The sequence below is a fragment of the Falco biarmicus genome, chromosome 4, assembly GCF_023638135.1.
Source record: "Falco biarmicus isolate bFalBia1 chromosome 4, bFalBia1.pri, whole genome shotgun sequence".
Lineage (NCBI taxonomy): Eukaryota > Metazoa > Chordata > Aves > Falconiformes > Falconidae > Falco > Falco biarmicus.
In genome coordinates this window covers 54,720,959-54,740,797 of record NC_079291.1, presented here as the reverse complement: position 1 = coordinate 54,740,797, position 19,839 = coordinate 54,720,959, and the positions used below count along the sequence as shown (strand labels likewise).

General features: G+C 46.6%; 1 protein-coding gene across 12 annotated transcripts in view; it reads right to left on the bottom strand.

The window, feature by feature from the left end:
• KMT2C (lysine methyltransferase 2C) overlaps positions 1-5,874 on the bottom strand; it is a 198,587-nt gene extending 192,713 nt beyond the window's left edge. For 11 of the 12 annotated variants that reach the window (XM_056334251.1, XM_056334252.1, XM_056334248.1 and 8 more), the window contains exon 1: positions 4,951-5,130. In XM_056334251.1, the coding sequence (XP_056190226.1) occupies positions 4,951-5,129 (179 nt within the window). In that variant the 5' untranslated portion in view covers position 5,130. Of the gene's footprint in view, positions 1-4,950; positions 5,131-5,241 lie in introns of those variants that run through there. The other variant, XM_056334255.1, reaches the window with a different exon arrangement.
• Positions 5,875-19,839: the final 13,965 nt, after the last annotated feature.

Below are 19,839 nucleotides of genomic sequence, written 5' to 3'. Positions count from 1 at the left end.
GACCGAGTACATACCTTCTGGCTTTTGGCCAAACATTTTGATACGTGGCTTGCACAGGCAGAAGTACAGGCCACTTTTTGCTTCAATACCTTAACCCTTATCTGTGCAATAGTTGCACAAAGCCCATCCATCAAAAGCCTTCAGTCTTACCAGGCAATATTGACTTCCCCTAACTATGAGCATGTATTTAGGAACATTTTGTTGTGTAACACTACAAATTTTATATTTGCAAACGTTAAATTTTGAAGTGAGAAAAGGGCAGGCAAGTAAAGATACAAGTATCACATAGAAGGTGTGTGATGAGCTAAAGAAACATAGCTGAGCTATAAAGAGAATCCACCCAACACGTTAAGGTTCTTTTGAAATGAGTGTAGGTATCTTTAAATATTGGCCTACCCTAAAGCAAATGCAGCTAAAGTAATGATAAAAATTCTTAAATAAACATTTCCTGGCAAAAATGCTATGCTTACGTGTCCTCAAAACTATCTGCATGTGTGAAATCTATGGCCTTTGAAAACCTACTGCAGCTTACATTGGCCAAAATAATGAAAAACTAGGACAAAAATTAAAACATAGGAAATTAAAAATAAACACACAAAAAGTTTTCCACAAATTTCATTATTTTTTAAATCATTATCCTATGCTGTTTTAAACTACACACATTTGCAAAAATAATTTGAAATATACATCAAAGTCTGGATGCTGGAAATAAAATTTAAAATTAGCCTAGATACTGACTTATAAGTAACTGCTATCATGACCAAAATCAATGAGACTTCTGCTACTAAATTTCTGCTAAGAAGATACATCTGGGCTGCTTGTAACCTGTATAGATCAAGAAAGCTCTAGTCCTTAAAATAGATAACAAAAATGTTTACTGCACCTGTATAATACTATTCTGATACATTCTCAGGAGTAACCAGCTGTTCATACAACGACAACATAGTTAAAACAGAACCAATACTCTTCCCCTGCAACTTCTTTTAGATCGCATTCCGTCCTTCAGGTCCATAGCCTTGAAAGTTCCAAGGAAGTTAAGTTTCCAAGATTCCAGGCCATACAATGAGATGGCCCCTAATAATTTCCATTTTTCCTATACAATTTTTAACGATGCACCTGAAAGTTCCTTTCTCCTACAACACATTGTATCTTCAGTAATGCAACTTTACTCTTTTTTTGGCTTTCATAAGTGCAAGCTCTCCGCTTTTTAAATTCATTTGAAAGGTGATACTACAAAAATATTTTCCTCCCTCATTGCTTTGATTATAGTTCTGTGTGTTCTTCCTTCTTCCTGATAAACCGTATCATGAGCAACTGACTTGCTCTCAATTTCAAGGCTCCACGTGGCCTGTTCTAGCTCTACCTCTTAAATTTGAACCACTGCTCTATACAGATACCCAGTTGTCAAAATGTAAGGAAGAAAGTAAGAGCGTTTGTCTAGCACTCCAGGCACGAAACAAGCTATCTGTGAAAATTCTCAGGGTGACAATGCTACCCTCCTTTAAATATAACCTCCAAGTCTGATGCTTATGAATCATTCACCGATGCCGAGATAGCCAGAGTACTTGAACTTCTGCATGTTCTTTCCCTCATCGCATTCTCACAGCTCCCTTGTGCTTTCCCAATACATTTCTTACATTTACATGCCATCTTATCTTTACATTTAAATTAAGCAAATGTTTGTGCAGAAGCCATCTTTGCTTATGCATTTGTACTGTACATAGTATAATGGTGCCCTGGCCTCCAGGCACAATTAAAATCTAAATAATAAAAATGAACTGTTCACCTAAGATTAAGTCTCCTGACAAAGCTGTTCATGAAGCTACATCCTTCAAACAATGGCAAAAAGCTGCTCTAGCATCACGCGCTACCATCATTAACTCTCCAGGTATCGACACCACTGATTCCCAGGTCATCAGCTATAGGAATCCTCAGTATGTTCCCGATACACACACCTGCGTCCATAGTACTACTGGAATTTTTACTGATAACCAGGTAAAACGTGGGATGACAAAGACTTGCGCAGAGCTGTCCTGCTGAAGAACTCCCTCAACATAAGCCTACTTCTGGGAAGAGTTGAGAATCCTTGGCATCTCATAGCAGCAGATTCAACGCAGTTTTCCATCTGTCTACTTAAGCTCATCAAATTTGCTTAAAAACACGGCCTTCAAGAAGGTAAAATACCAACCTACAGCATTCTCCAATATGGTATTGTCCTTAATGGAGGCATCCATAGCCGAGAAATTATTCTATTTTGGCTTTCCCGGTTTAATGCGGAGTTCTTCGTTTTATCATTACTTAGACTGCACTTAGACTGAACATTCAGTGGAACATTTCCTATAATGGGATAAAGCAGTTGAACAATTTGACTAGCTAATAGTGATTTAGACATGTGATTACAGTACAGAAAATGGTCTGACATATGCTCTTTTATCTGGTTTACATGAGGCACATTAATCCAACTGGAAAGCACAGAAGTGAAAAGGAACAGGACCAAGTAGTTGTAAGAAAAAAATAGAAAATATTTTCACTTATTTTGTTTCTGTATTTGCTTAGCTAATTGTAATCAGTATGCTGTAAATAGCAAAATTTAGAAAATAAAACCATTTCCTGCCCAAAATGGATGCGACTAAAAACAACCAATCTATAACTACTTTGTGCAAGTTAGAAAAACACTATTTTTGATGAAACCCTAGTTCTAAAAGCATTTATGACTTATGTCATAACACCTTTACCAGCATTACATGTTTTCCACAAAGATGAGGAAGGACTCTTAGCACCATACCAGGCAGGAACAATCACAGCATGAAGAAAATGAGTACCGATTAATTTTAAATTTTGTCTCAGCTAATTTCATTTCCAGCTCTTACACGGTTATAGTCATGTCAGCATAAGTACATATTTTTACATGAAAAATTAATTTCCTCCTAAAACCAGTCAAAAACATTCCCATGACACCAAAAACCCAACTGAAAAAAAATAATTACCTCTTTAGCACCCACTTTTCATCAAGAGTGCACACACCACCTCAGAATGGCTTGCAAGATATGCCAGTTTTCACAAATAACGTTTATTTTGCTTTTTGTGCAGACCAGCACATTTCAGTTGTGTTTGCATTTATCCTCCTTAAACTTCTTTTAAAATAAAATGTCCGAAGGTCTCCTATGTTAGGTTTGGGTTCTACGCGTAGAATAAAAACAGTGTGTAAAACTAAGCGTAAAGGAGATGAACCAAGGAACTTTACTGCGTGTGTGTTTGCCAACGACTTTCAACTATCACTATAGCAAAATTTGTACCAAGCGAATACATACGGTCATTAAAAGAGGGAGCTGCAAACAATGCAGCTTGGTCAAAACTGGGGGGGGGGGAACACAGAAATCTCTGAAGGGAAACTTTCATCCACAACAAAAAGAATCCATATATCCCGGACTGACGGCAGTTCTGTCCCGGGATAATTATGTAACATGTACTTGTGAAAGGCAATGTATAGGGAGCAAAGCGCAGCCTTTGCGTGCCTGTAGGTGCAGCCCAGCAGAATCCCTCGCTGAAGTGCTTTGAACTTGCAGTGTGACAGTGTGGTTGGACTGGATCTTAAAAGTCTTTTTTCCAACCCAAACGATTCCGATTCAGACACGGAGGGCGAGACCTGGGGTGGGCATTCAGCGAAGCGCCAGCAACTCACCTGGCGCAGCGCATATACCTGGAGGGGGTCTCAAACCCAAACCGTCCCCTCAAAACAAAGGGGAACAAACTCTGAAGCCCCCAGGCCCCGGCCCGCTTCCCAGCGCACAGGCTGTTCCGCTGACAATCCTCACGTTTCTTCTCAAAACGCACTCGCCCCGTTTTGCCCTATTACCGCGGCCATCAGGTATGTCACGGCGAGACCCATCCAACTCCAAAATAACCCGCGGGGAGCAGCAGCCAGCGCGGCGGGGCCGCCAGGCCTCTCCCAGCCCGGCCGTGGCCCCTCACGCCCAGCAGCGCCGGCGCGGCCATACCCGCCCGGGTCTCTCAGGGGCAGCGCGCCCTGGCACGGCGGGTGCCCGCGCTGCGGGGCCCTGTGCGCGCCCGCCCGGCGCTGAGGGGCCTGAGGGGAGCGGAGCGGCCCCGCCGGGAGCGGCCCCCGGGGCGGGGGGGGAGGGGGCACGCCGCGGCCGTTGGGGCTAACGAACGCCCGCGCCCCCGGCGGGGAGAGGCCGCGGTGGAGCTGCCAGAGCCGAGGCAGAAGCACACGCACCCACCCCCCCCCGCACCCCCCCGTGTGTTTGTTGTGCTTCGCCACTGTCCCGCCGTGAGAGGCCGCCGCCTGACAGCTCCCCCGGCCGCTCCCCACCTCCGAGCACACGGCGGGGTCGGCGGCGAACAAACTCCTGCCTCAACTTTGGTGTGCGCGTCAGCCAGCACCCGCCCGGTGCGGGAAGGGGGGCGGGGGGGCTCGCCAAGCCACCCGCCAAGAACCGTCTTTTCTTTTCCCCCCCCAAAAAAAGGGGGGGGGGGCAGTAGGGGGGGGATAAAAAGGGAAAGCGACGAGGAACTACCGTCAAGCACAGGGAGTAGCCAGGCGACGCTGAAGGCAGCCGAGCGTCCTGGAGGAGAAGACACCCAAAAAGGAGAAGGGGGAAGGTGCAAAGGCAAGGGAAAAGGAGGAAGAGGGTGAAGGGGGACGAGCTGAAGAGAAACTCCGAAGGAGGAGGAGAAGAAAGGAATAGGGACGGTGAAAGAAAAGTGGGAAAAGAGAGAGCGGGCGGAGGAAGACAAAGGTGAAAAAGGAGGAGGAGGAGGGGAAAGTGCAAAGGGGAGAGGAGGAGAAGAAAGAAGGGCCCTTCTCAAAATGGCATTAGGCAGGAGGGAGGGGGCGACCAGCAGCGAGTCTCCGCTGACAGCTCTGCCTGCGCCTGGCTGCCTGCCCCCTGCCCCTCTCTGCCTCGCACACACAAACGCTGAACTTACTTCTTTCTGGCTCTCTGGAAAGGGGAAGCGCCATCTTTGCGAGGCCGGCCCCTAGGTCTTTTGTCTGTGGCTGCTGCTGCTGCTGCTGGGGGGGGGGCTCCAGGCTCGGGGGGCTGCTGCTGCTGTTGCTGAGGCGGCTCCACCACCGCCACCACCAGACTCTTGTCCTCCGTTGACATCCTAGTCAGCAGGACGAGAGAGACACATGGATGATGATGATGAGGATGAAGATGAGGATGGTGATGGGGATCCCGATGCTCCTCCTGCTCCCGCGGCTCCTCTCCTCCTCACCTCCGCCTCCTCCACCTCCGCCTCGCATTGCTGGCCTCAGCCGCCGCCGACCAGCACAGGTAGCAGGGGGAGCAGCATGGGGAGAGCAGGAGGGGGGTGGGGGGGTGGGGGGCGAAGAGAAAGAGCGCAGAGGAAGGAAGGGTCTCACACACAATAACACCCCCTCCCCGGCTCGGCGGGGTCTGTCGGGGCTGGGGGAGGTGGCGGGCGAGGTGAAGAGAGCGAGCGAGAGGCGGCTGATCCCGCCGCTGGGCGCCCCCCCCCCTCTCAGAGGCCCCGGGAGCTGGCGGCGGCTCCGGCTCCTGCGCTGCCCGGCTGCGGCGGCCGCCGCTTCATTGTACACTGGCCCTGCGCCCTCCCCCCGCGCAGAGCCCCCGGGGGCGGAGGAGGAGCAGGCGGCGGCGGCGGAGGCGGCAGGGGCCGAGGCCGAGCGGAGGAAGTTTTGACAGCTCCAGCTGTTGTGTGTGCCGAGGGCTGAGTCCGGCCGGGCTCCGCGTCCCCTTCCCAGCCGGGCCGGGAGCAGGAAGTTTAACTTTGGGGAAAGAAGGAGGAGGAAGGGTGAAAAAGGGGGAGGAGGAAGGGGGAGGAGGAGGCGGAGGCGCCTCCCTCCCCCTTCCCCGCGGGGTGGAGAAGGGATCCCGACGCTGCTGCCGCTGCTGCCCCGGTGTGTAACCCGCCCCCCCCGCCTCCCTTCCCTTCCCCCCCTCTGCCAGTGCGACACATAGACACAGAGCCCTCCCGCCGCCCTCCTCCCCTTGCCGCGGCCCCACACTGCGCCTGCCCGGCCCGCCCGCCCACCGCCCGTCCCACGGCGCAGACACCCATCCGCCGCCGACACTGACCTCACGGGCTGGCTGCCGCGGCGGGCTGCGGGGAAAGCGCGGAGCCGCGGAGCGGGGACGGGACGCGGCGCCACGGGGCGCTCCGCACCCCCACCGCGCCCCGCGGGGGCCGGCAGCCCGCTCGCTCCCCCACCCTCTCCCCGCCCTTGTTTTTTATTTATTTTCCCCACGGCCCCGTGGAAAAGAAAAAAGAAACGCCCCGGCGGGATGAAAGTGGCCGCTCGGCGGCAGGGTGCCCCCGCCCCCGTCCCCGCACATGGGCTGAGCTCGCCTGGACGGCGGCTCCGGGGGGGGGCAGCGCACGATGCCCGGCCCGGCGGCGCTCGCTCGCTCTCCCCGAGCCGCGGGGAGCCCGGGCACGGCTGGCTGCAGCCCGGGGGCGGGGAGCCTCCCCTTCCCCCCGCCGTGCGCCTGCGGCTCGGGGTGGGGGGGGAGGCAGCGAGCGGCGGGGAGCCGCGGCCGCCCCGGGGGAGGGGAGGGAAGGAGCAGAGTTCAGCGCTGTGTGCGAGGGAGACTCGGTCTGGGGAGCGTGGCCGCTTTCCAGCAGCTCCGGCTGGAACAGCTGCGGCCGCTCGGGGCGGCGGGGGGGGGCCTCCCCCGGGCAGGGGCCTAGCTGGCTGCCTGCCCGCCCGGCTGCGCCGCGGCTCGGGGCGGGGTTAAGCCTCATTACACGGGATTTAACGTGTCCCGGAGGCCAGGAGGGACTCCGGCTCCGAAGGGGGTGGTGGGGCGAGCGCTACGGCCTCGTAGCCAGAGAAAAGTCCGGCTACGGGGCGAGGAAGCGGGCCGCGCCCCCGGACTTTCCTCCCGGGCCCTGCCCCGGCGCGCACCGCCTCCCGGGGCGGCCGCGGAGCGCAGCAGGCCGCGCTGCTGCCCGCCTGGCCCGGGGCCCCCCGCCGCCGCCTCCGCACCGGGCGCCGCCCTGAGGGCAGCCCCTGCGGCGGCCTCACCCCCTGGTGCCGCGGCCGGCAGCCCGCGGGGCCCCGCGCCCGGGCGTCCTTCCCTGCCGCTGCCCGGGGCGGGGGGAGTCACGGGGGCCCAGGTGCTGAATCATGGCGTGGGCCGTACGGGCAGGAAAGGCAGGAACGCTGCTGCCCGGCGGGTGCCGAGGTGACTCCGGGCTGGGGCGTGCTGGGGAACTCCGCCGGACTTGACAGGAATCGTGGGAGGCCAGACGTGTGTGCCTCCCAATGCACCCAGACATCCCAGAGCCCTGCGCCCAGGGGCTGCTCCCTTGGCCTTGAGGCGTCGGTTGTTTGAGCCCCGGGTGATACAGTGGCCCAGGGCAGCACACGGGTACAGCGAGGGGGGACGAGCTATTAGTCACTGTTCTGTATGACTAAAAATAATAGCACAGCGATCCAGAGCCTTGCAGTCTTCTTCCTGCCCGAATTTCTCATTTGTCAGCTCCAGAAATACCAAATGGAAGTGGCGTGCTGTGGCAAATAGGACTTTTGCTGGCCTGTTTTCCTGGGAATCACTTCCTAACAAAAAGCCTTCGTTGGTTGATTTCCTAGGTTTGTGAGTCATTAGATTAAATCTTTGTGACATTTGAACATCTATACGTAGAGAGAGAGGTAATAACATTCATCCCCATCTATACAGATACTCATACACATACATACATTAAAAAATTTTATAAAGCCAACCCTTCTGCTCAGCCATGTAAAGACAACAGCTGGATTGTTGGTGTGACTTTCCCGGCCCTGTTACTGAGAATGTACTCATTTCTGCCAAATTAAGATGTTTGTTATGAAGTCAGCAAACGACAGCATAGGTATATTGCTCATACAGCTTTGGATACAGGGACTTAATCTGTTTACGTGTTATGTAACAAAGAAGAAAGTGCCTTTGAATTTTCTTTACTTGGCCAAGATAGCAGAGTTTAACTAAAAACATGTAGTGCTATACAGGCCCAGACTTGGGTGGAGTAGAGAGTGAAAAAAAAAAAAAGCAGGGAAGGGGCGGGAGAGGGAAGTAAAAGGCCACAGCCTCTGCCCAGTGGGATTGCTGGTGTGGCATTTGCTAGAGTTGCCAGGTTGCCATCTGGTCTGCTAAAAAAAATGGCCATCTCCTGAAACACTGACTGTTCATGTGTGGATCTACTGCACATGTGCAATGGCCTGGGTGAGCCTAGGATGTGTCAGAGCTACTATGCATGTGCAAATTGATTGGAGCCAAGACACGTGAGCATGCTGTGGGCTCAGATCAACTGCTAGGTGTATGGGGAATAACTGTCACATCCCACAGCAGAAATATGCTCAGTGAAATTACTAGATTCACTTGTCCATGCATGGTTCATCCAGCCCTCCCATGTAAACATTGTTTAATTCCTTTAGATCACCCGGAAGTGGTTGAGCTTTGGGCTTTGCCTCTTGTGCAAAAGCAGATATGCGTTTTTAATTTTTGTCTCCATTGTTTATATTAACTATATTTATATGTAGCTAACAGTGTAAAACCTGAGTGGAGGCAGGATGAAGTTGGCTTTGCTGTAGCATGGTGTGGGACCATGAGCACATTAAGGGACTTGCACCTATTCATTACACTACTGTGCCTTTTCTCGTTACATGTCCAAACAAAGCTAGGCAGGTCTGTTCTGTGAACTGCTGCTGCCATTGCTGTGGCAATCAAAGGTGTGAAGAACTGTATAGGACTGAGAGAGACTTGTGAGCAGGAACCTAAAGCAGCGATGGAATAGTAGGAAACTATATGCTAGCATTATATATCGCTCAGGTGAAGGCAGGGGGACAAGCCTGAAGAAATTGTGTCGCCAAACATAAATGCAGTGTAGGAGTGCTTTGTTGATTCAGGACATTTGAACAGCTCTGTCAGGAAATTTTTTATGTTTATACCTGGCCCATACTGGCCACCTATTATAAATTATCTCTGGAAGACACACATTTTTACGGCAAAGATATAACAATAAATGGACAGGTCCTCTGCTTTACAGAGTGGTAAGAGTTCTTCTAGTTAATTGTAAACTTAACTCAGGTGAACTGACACACCTGATTTATTGGGGGTTTTTACTTTCAAGGGCAGGCAGATTTGAAACTTTCAACTAGAATTTGAGTTCTAGCCTTCCTTAAATATTTCCGTGGTGTTGAAATTGCTTCTGAAATACAAGTGAGACTCTTGCAGTACTGAATAAACAAGGCATGCTAACGGTTTTAACTTAAAAACATCTGAAGTTGTCCCAATGTCCTTTATGACAAAGAGTGATACTTTCATAACAGGAACAAATTGGAGACAGGACACTGCCTTAAATCAGCTAGTTAAGGAAAATTATCCCGTTCTAGAAATAATTACAGGAAAATGACAACTGGTATGAAAATACCATTGTGCCATTATACAACTAAAGAGGTATATGTTACAGAAATAATGACAAAAGTATTCCAGATTCTGCCTGGAATGGGATCCAGATACTTTCTCTGTTATTACATTGGTTCAGAACTCTGCCAGTTTAACAATTGTTCACAACTCTACATAAAACAAATAATTTTAAATTTTGTTGTCTTTGCACATGTGTTTCCATTGCAGAAAAGTTCACCAAGTTATCACAAAGGCTTCATTTAAGATACATCAGCCACATGCTAACATTTTAAATGTTCAGTGTATTGAACCACTTAACCTGTGCTAAACTGGTAACTGACTGTAGCAATCATCTGCTTGCTTCAATATGCTGCTCTGAAAACTGAGGAGATTTTGGTGCTGGTGCATTTGGCTATCCTTGCTGCAAGAGCAGCGAACTGCAGGAAAAATGTGCAATGGGCAGTTGAGGGTAGTAACCGTATCAACTGCCCATGGTAGGTTTTTTACATCTGCATTCATATTCACCCAAGTACTTTAGACATAGCTGAATTACTGTGTTTTTTTCAGTATTAAAAAAAACCAAAAAAAACCAACAAAACAAAACCAAGGTAATTTAAAGGAGTTCTAGAAAAGGCCTAAATCAAGTGGCAAAATTAGAATTACCTCATATAAATCCATGTCTCCTAGATTTTTTGTACTAAACTTGGCTGAACTAAAAGAAAAGTTGGCATATATTAATTGTCATACGCTAACAAATGCATTGTAGAAGTCTAGTTTTAAACTTGAAATGTTTGTTTCTTCTTTTCATCAGTTTTGCTTACTTGCCATCTTGTAGATCTGTCTCACTTTAGGCAACACCACCGCCTGGTATGACACACCCTTGAGTGATGGTAGCTTTTCCAGCAGTGTGGCGAGATGCTTGTTGCTGCAGATGGTAGGGAATAAGCCTCATTTCTCATCCTGACCAGCATTCCCAGGCAGCTGGAGAATTCCAGTTGTCAGGTGCTCCAGAGCGATGGACAGATAGTGTGGAGGTCTAGTCCCCCTAAAATCCATCTCCCTGCTTTCTTTGGAGGCAGTATAGTTCACAGTCGACCAGGAAAAAACATTTCATTCTATTTCTTGTTTTCCCACCTGCTCCCCACTGTGAAGTATCCTGATTTAAATTCTTCAACAGCTACTCCCCGCACAAACTAATCCAGAATTTGTATGAACATTGGCTTATGCAGTCCAGGCTCCCCATCCCCTGCCTGCTTTGACTTGATTAGTATGTGTTAAAGGCAGCATTGCCCACGCTGTGATATATGTGCTAACCTCACACCTTTACACCTTAGTCTCACCAAAGCCTAAGGCCTTTTCATCATATTAAGCTACTTTGACTGGGCTAATGTGACTGAGAAACACACCTTTTTTATCCATTAAGATGAGGCCAAAAATGTTAAGTGCTCAAGATGCAAGCCCCTAGGGCTTGTCTATATATCGAGTTATTACACGTGGAGGCTTTTATCTTCGTAAGAAAATGTTCTTTTTGTGCATGCCAAAGTGTGAATTTAAAACTAGTGGTTATACTATAACCCTCATTCATTCTGGCATCTTCTGGCTTTTTTTCAGATTAACTTCTTTAATTTTTTTAAATGAAATCAAAAAAGGTACCTGCATAGCAGTGAGTTTGTCCACATGAGGAATTTTGCTTGCCTGACTTTGGTAGCATTATTAATAATACCTTCCTATGTGGAGAAGGTTTGTCTATTAGGAATGTTAATTTTGCACGTTTGCACTTATTAAGGGCATCACTTGTTTACATTCCTGTTTTGACAAGTGGTAGCTAATGCACTACACTGAAATTCATTGGTATTCCATACCAAGGCGTGATCCTGGGGATGCTAAATTAGGCAGATAAGTGACTAAATGCATATATAGTTTCACTGAAGACAACTACCTCCTGAATAAAGCTTGTGTTGTGTTTAAGCATTTGCAGAAACACTGAAATTCTTCCTAAAGTAGCAATTCATATACTTTGTTGTTTTAAGAAACAATGGACTCTGCTGTGTTATGTTGTATTTTGTTTGCATCCATGTGAAGTCACATGAAGTATCCACAAGTTACTTGTGGACTTCAGTTCCATTCTTTGTGACTTGCCTAATTTGTTGCAATTCCCATCTTGCTTACAACTTTCTGAAACAGTAATTTTATAAACCGCAATATTCTGAGTTTTAGTTCTGACATATAGGTGGTGGTGGTCAGCAGAGAAATAATATTTTATGACATATTATTAGTTGCATGAGTTTTTAAATCCGAAAAGGTTGACTGCTAATAGTTTGAGTAAAATAAAATTAGTATTTGAAACCAGTACATGCTGAATGCTGGCTGCACTGCAGATATATGCAAGCCAGGAAAAACCCCACAATCAGTAGCAAGCATGCAGGGCAGTGGCTGGCCGTTTTGTGTGCACCTCTGGGGAAAGACAATAGACTGGTGTGAAGTTAGGACTTTATCATGCAGAAAGTTAAATAAATGTCTGAGCGGTGTTTGCTGTTTGCAGGAGTGGTGCCTTGCACTCAGATTACTTAATAGAAACAATACAAACCTGGCCATGAAACAGGGGAAAGGATTTGTTTGTGTGCATTCAATCATACATTTTTTTGAGTAGGATTGTGTTTTTATTCTGTGTTTTGTACAGCACCTAGTGCACAGGGGTCATGGTTCCTTATATGAGGCCTTGGGTGCTATCATAATAGGAATTTAGATACTATTAGTAGAAATGACCTTATCATGTATTGCCAGTTTTGCGAGGAAATAATCTCTTTTCCAGATGGGATGACCTCACTTTTTATGGAGTTGTTGTAATGTGGGAGAGGCAGGTGCCTTGGGTTGTAGTCAGGTAAACAGTAGGAGCCCAATCCTGTTTGCAGCTGTTTACTTCAATAAAACTACATGTCTGAGTAAGAAGGGAAGAATTTGGCCTTTGGTTTTTGAAGTTAATTACAGACAATTAATGGGAGCATGTCACATACAGGAGGTCCAGCCAGAATTCAGTCCTTTACTTCTTTAACAACTGATGTTTTGAACCAATTAGCTACATACCCATATGGAAACAATAGTAGAGCCTCCACAGTCAAGGCTATACCAAGATTCTAAATTACATACATTATAAAGGCTCTGCATGTGTTTTCTGGCTGAGAGCAATGTTATATTTCAGCCCCAAGCAAAAATTTTCTCCAAGCCATAGCCCCTCAACAAAAACACACTTTTTAATGAAAGTCCTGCCACCACCTTAATTGCAGTGCAGCAAACATTACCATTGTAATCCCATTTCATCCTTAGGCAAGGAGACCATCCCTGGGGGCCTGGCTGCCTTTCTTTGCTGGTGACCAGTTTTGCAGAAGCAGCCTTTCCCCAGTGCATTTTTTTATTTAACCTCTGTTGCACTGTTGGGAGGAGATGCATGGGGAGCTGCTAGTGCTCATCTCCCCACACTCCTTGCAGCTGTCCTGGCAGTCCCTGCAGCCCTGGGCCTGGAGGATCAAAGGGCACCCAGGGATTCCCAGCCTGGGGCCAGCTGTTTGGCGTCCCCACAGCCCCCCTGCCTGTCTCCCATGGGAGCCCAGCAGGAGCCAGAAGTTCAGGTTCAGCCCCTTTGTACCACATGGGTTTCACCCTGACTCTCCTGCAGCCTCCAAGCTGGCTGCTTTGCATATGCCGGTGCCCAGAGACAATCCCCTCGTTCAATGGCCAGCCACACTTCAGAAAAATCCTTGCTTTGGATCCAGTAATGCAGGGGAGAATGGCTCTCCCAGTGGCAGTCCTAATCCAGGTGGGTGAGGATAGAGCAGTCTGAAAAGAAGAGCTGTGGGCACGCTTGAGCCGACTGCAGTGTGCCCAGCGTGCGTCCATTTGAAGCAGCCTTGCAGTGTCTCCAGGCTTTTACATTGTTTGGATGGGTAAGTAAAATGTGATTAGTTTCTCACTACCATACTGATTCAGTGAGTAGATTTTGTTTGTGGACTGCAATATTGACAGGACAAATTTGCAAGGCTCTTTGAAGCTGGGATCTTTTCCTACCGGACATGTGGGGAGATACATATGTACATATAGAAACACAAGGGTATACTTGTGGTTCCTACATTTTTTTCTCCTGTCTTCTTAAATCAAAGTAATAAATCTGTATGATCAAAAGAGCTAGAATAATCAATCTCTCCTACATAATTGATCTGAAAATCCTCATTAAGGCTAGAGAGAAATTAAACATAAGGTTTCTTGTTCTCTCTACAATGTTGTCAAGTACAGTAGAGCCTTCTATTACGGAACTCCTACAGTTCTTATGTACAGAGTAAAATCATGCAGCTGAGATACTTTCCCTAAAAACAAGCAAAAGCCCTATGTCTGCTGTGAGGACATTTCTGTTACCCTGTTCCCTTCTATTTAGGTTCTCGTACGGTGTTAATCACCATGGTATCTTACAGCTTTATAAAAATACAGTGCACCATATGTCATAATTCATTAATATTAAGAATGAAGATGCTGGATAAAAATATCCTTCACAAATCTATAGCAGAAGATGTGCAGTAATGGACATACTCAGACAGCAGCCTGAATAAAAGGAGCATGTATATGAATACAGGAGATGGGGTCACAGTCATTCCTTGGGTGATAATGTCGCATCCAGTCACTGTATGTGAGTGTGAATGGCGTACTGACTCCATCCTTCCCTAGCCTGTGCTACAGCATGCTAAAGCAGAGGGACTAGGTGCAAGCCAGGTCCTGTTCCCTACTTTGCACTGCAGAAAAGTGCCTGCCTTGCCGTGTTCAAGGTCATCAGTCAAAAGAAGATAATTTGCCAATAAATGCAAAGTAAGCTTGTGCATTTATTGTTAAATAAGTGCACACATAATTACAATCCAAACATAAAGCAAAATGAGGGACTGTACTTCCATTGGAAAGAATGCACTAGAGCGGTCATAAGTTATCCCCCCAGCTGGTAATCTCGGTTACATATTTTCTCATGTTTTTGATGTCCCACTTAGTTTCAGCCAGATCTGTTTTCTATTTAGATTGTAAGTGTCAACACATAAATAATTTTCTCTATTGTATCCCTCACTACGAATTTTTCTTGATGAAATAGAAGAAGTAATTATATTTATAAATGGAATGCCTGTTTTGCCTAAGTACAACATGTAATTCCCTTCTCTAAGAGGGATTTTTATAATTCCTCCAAAAATGCCTTGGCAAGGATCAACCCACCAGTTGGTAGCTTGGATCCAGCCTTTAGGGACTGAGCTCAGGATTCTGATCCCTTTGGCCAACAGGCAGGAGGGCACCACAGAAGAAATGCTCTAGGTTGTTTGAGAGAATGGTGCTGATGTTAAGTATGTGTGGTTATTAAGCACCCCAGAAAGCAAATTCACCGAGAGTTGCTTCCCACCTGTGGATTTCGCTATTCAGCACAGAATTATTTTGGCAGCTGGAGCATTCTTCATTGTGGATGGCTGTGGGAAGATATTAATCCTGCTCTTCAAGTAAGACATACTCACTGATCTAGTAGACTGTTCCACCTCTACTGTATCATATTGTGAAAGGAAATCAAACAAATCCCAAGTGAAAGGATGGGTAATCTCGAGTCCTTATCCCCTTTCTACCTTCTTTTTCAGCTGCTTTCTACAGGCAAGTTCATGTCTGTTGCTCAATAGCAGCTGTTGTGAGCTCTGCATTAAGGGAAGTCCAGTTTTTCATCTCTGGGCACTCCTTGAGAAAACCTCAGTCGAAATCATTGTGTGGGGATGGTGGATCCTAGCCATGAACAGTTCACAGCTTGCTCACTGGATGAAACAGCAACAGGCCTCCTGGAGCTGCTCTGCCCTACAGCGAGACAAAATCATGACTTACTGGGTTGTGCTGTCTATATGTGCATGTGTATTCCTCTATTGTAGTTTCTTTAATATTTGCTTTGATTAAAGGTTATTTGAGGGTGCCTACAAAGCAGTGAGACATTATGTTCCTACAGATGTGGCAAGCTTGAGGAAGGTTGTAATGGTGCATTCAAAGCCCGTGTCCCATGTGGTTTGGGAGCTGCAGATGTAGGGGTCTGTGTGGAAGAGATGTGGCTGATGTAAGACGAGAGGACCTTGCCCTTGGTGAAAAGGTTGTCTAAACCTCTAGAGCCTCCCAGGGTTTGACACAGGGCCCTGCAGTGTGGTTAGCATTTCCACGGGTACCGGTTCCTCAGCTGCTGGAGCTTCCATTACCCAGTTTTCACTGAAACTGCAGTATGATTAGCAGAAACAAACACATGCTGCTCCTGAAGCTCAGCAGCTCCCAGTTTGGTATCTGTAACATAAATCAGTTTAAACTAACAGGGAAGTTTACTAGCCGCATCAGTGAGTCAGCACACATTTGCATCTGCCATCTCGGCAGGAAGGAGTCCTCCACTAGAAAGGCGGGGATGTCACATCTTCAGCCACTGCAATGAGATCCATAAGGGTAGTGAGCGTGAGTCCCAGGAGTGCCTGTGCTGCAGTGGCCTAGTTTATGCAGATGCTTTGAACCAGCTAGCTCATGTGCCTCTAACAGCGTTATTCCAGCAGTGTCAGCTACAGAATCCATCAAACTGGGTATGCTCCTGGGTGGTTAGCCCCAGCGCTCCGTGGCTCTATTGCTATCCTCTTAGTGAGTCTGACTGAGCTCCTTTAAACCTCTGGCTCCATAAGCTGCAGCCTCTGAAGTACAGAGAAACCCACGTCCATTTCCCACTCCACTGTACATTTGATCAGAGGCCTCTCAGAAGTTTTAGACTGTAGTCTTTCCTTTTCCCTGTGTACTCTTACGACGGGTTCATGTTTATTTAAGATTTAACTTTATGAGCAGTTTTCCTTCATCTCAGTATACACAGTACAAATTTGGTCTGTTCCCGCAGCTTTTGCATTCAGCTGGTTTGACTGATCTAACATTGCTGATTTACTGGTATAATTTAGCTTGTCTGAAAAGAAGGAAGATTGATGTTGGCTGAAGCAAAATTCTGAGATGCCTATGGAGTTTTATTGCCCTAGATTTTTGGATTGCTATTTATTTTAAAAGATAGGCAGAACTCTGACTTTAGATTTTCAGGAATGCCTACATTATGTCAGCGTTGCTAATTCTTTGAGTCAAGTCATTGTGGTTAGCCAATCTTGTTTTCTGTCTCTGCGGTAAGATTTTAAATCCAGAAGGCTAACCTCAATGCTCCCCCAAGAAAGCAGACAGAGATGACAATGCATTTCCTTCTTTGACCTCTATAGTTGAGTTTTATAGAAAGATGGAATCTATCCAAATTAGACCAAACATCACATCACCTGCATGAGAATGAAAGGGTCAAACCCTGTTCCTGTAGCAATATGTGGAAGAAAAATGTTATGAAACTTATTTTAAAAATTGATTTCCCTTTAAAAATTGTTTTTCTACTAAATTCAGACTATGAACTGTAAAATTTTCTCATGCTTGTGTGTGACACTTGGTTATGTATCACATCAGAGCAAACTTGAGGTTATTTGGATTTCTGAATTGTGCATTTCAGTGCTGCAAGATTGTGCATATATACTTGCTTTGAATTTCCCAAGCTTGTAACATTTGAGAGGGGATAATATTCAGATTTCTTTACATAATTCTGGCTTAACGTCATTTCTTTGGGGAAAATTCCATGTTCAATATACACTTCTGATAGAGGGAGGGGAGGAGGAAGGTTTAGAGAAATCCTGCCCTGCGTTAACTTCAGCCTTCATGTCCTTTCCCAGTGCGGATGCTAGTTCAGAGTTACAGCTTCATGTGAGCAGTGCCAATGTCGTGGCTGAAGGTGTGAGCAAAAATGCACCTTGCAGAGGGCCTGGGCAGCCCTGCTGCCTTCACACTGAGTGTGGAGCCCAGGCTCCGGGACAGCGTGAGACGCAGTCTGCTTCTGCTGTGACAGCGCTGGGCTGAGCCACTTCTGCTGAGACAAGGGCCATGTTGCAGACCCTCAGCACCTCCTCTCGGTTCACACACCGGTTGTGTCTCTCCTTCCAATTAGCAACGTAATCATCCATGGATGTGAACTAAAGAACTCAGTCCCACCCAGATGGGACTGGAGCCTATTTAATGAGTGGAAGATATAGAATATCAGCATTACATCATATAAAAAACTTTGGCTTATCACCATGAAATTCACTTGCATGCTCTGCTTCTACCACTGGAGCTGTGCAAAGCAGCTGAAGTGAACTGGCCATTAGATCAAGCTTAACTCCTACCGTAAATCACAGGATTATCATGATAAGAGCAGGAGTACTCATAGTGCTGGAGCTGCTCCTACCTCGCCACTCTGCAGCCCTGGCATTTTTCCCCATCAGTGGCAGATCAGAACAATGACAGCAGGTGGGTGACCAGGAACCCTAGCAATGACAACCCTCTGCATGTGGTTGAGAGGACCGGTGAGCATACAATTCCCTCATACTGGAGGATTTAAAAATATAAAACCACAGTTTGGAAAGTAACTCTAATAGTGGAGGGGCGACTGACAACTTTGTCACCACTGCCACTTTGGCATTACTTAAGACTGACTTGAATTCTTGCTCTGGCCAGACTGTTGATCTATAATCACAGTGATCCGTTAATTACCTGGCTCAATTACAACTGATTTATTCTAGCGAAAGGTTTAACTATATGTAGATTTGTAAGTTTCCATGTTACTCTTCACTGAGATAATTCTGAGGCATAGAAGACACCGCAAGGAATGCCTTGGAACAACCGATTCCTCAAAGAATGTGGAGCTTTACTGGTAGATTCTCAGTACAATGTTCTTCACTCAGGCAGTAAATATAGCCGTGAGAAACATCTTGTATTCTTCACACACACACAACAGGGGACTGGAATCCCTCTCAATACCATTTCAGCCATGCACTTACGACCTGTACTGCCATGATATACCTCTTCGCTGTGATATTAGCACCAGGTGTACCTACACCTACCTTTTCATGTTATCTCTGATAGAAAGATGCAGTTAGCAAATGGCATGCAGAAGTGACCTTTTAATGTCATGCACAGATACATGAAGAAAGAACTGCCACTGAAAACTTCTGATTAAAGATAAAAGTAGACAGCCTGTAAAAACATTAAGATAAAAAGTAAATCCATTTGCCCTGCGTTTCCCCTGCTATCCCACCTCCTACTCTAAATTGATGTTGTCAGCACTCATGATTTTATCACAAGTCTTGTGATGTTTGATGTTTCACTTACACTCCAGCTACTGGAGTTGTGTAATGAGGTTAGAAACTCAGCTTTCCTCTTTCTTTAATTTAAAGTAAGTTTCTAGTCCTAATGGTTAGAGTATAAAGCTTGTAAGTGTGACCCAGGTGCACCCTAACAGCTCAAAAAACAGAAAGCAAAGTAAAAGAGCTCCACATTTATCATTTTACAGACAGACTTATGATTTCGAGGGTCAAACTGTAATTGTTGAACATTTCGAGCTGGCAATAGTGGCTTGAAAAAATAGTGCCTGAACAAAGTACCACACCACGTTGCATTTTCGAGGGGAGCATAGTAGTCATTTTACCAACAGTGACAGTTCTCTTTATAGACATACACATTTTCCTATTTACTTTGTTACGCAACATCTCAGGGTTCAGCCCCAGCCTGACTGGGCCAGAGGGGATCATACTGGTGCGTAACCATACTGCTTGATGTTGAAGGGCTCATACTGCTTCCTTGTGCTAACACAGAGGAAAAGTTCCGCAGGGCTCCTTTAGTCCCCTGGGGCATCTGTGCTTAACACCTGTAAAACCAGGAATGTTCTGACCTCCAGCCTTGGAAGGCGATCTGCCTTTTGTAAAGGTCCAGCAAGAAACTAGGAATAACCCACCCCGCCAATCCAGCAACAAAGGGTCAAACCAACCAAGCATGCAAATATGTGAAAACAGTAACAATTAAAACGGTTGGGTTGACTTACGGAGCCCAAAATGTACCAAGTGCAGGTTTTGATGTACAGACCAAAAATACTCAGCTGTTGGTTTTGGAGAACCAAGCCCCTCACAGAAACAACTCATGATATGAAAGAGACACGATACTTAAATGGAGTTCCAAATTATCAAAGACTTAACAGTTTATCACTAAAACTAGGAATTATACCTAGAACTGAAGAAGTATCCAAAGCAGTGAGTGGAGCCTGAATATTGTATGGGCACATTGGTCAGAACTTCTCTGCAGTCCACAGACTGATGGTCCCAAAGGTCCTTCTCTCCTTGCCCTAACTTACTGTGTAATCCATTCTGGAGGTGACAACATTACAGATAGCTGTGGCAAAGTCTAATTGCAAAGATGAGGTAGGAGTCTCTCAGACTCAGCTTCTACATGAGCAAACAGAATACATAAGGATGTTATGTTTCAGAAATGCAAACATATGTGACAAGCTAAAATTTCATAATATTTTCAAAGAAGTAGTATTTGAAAC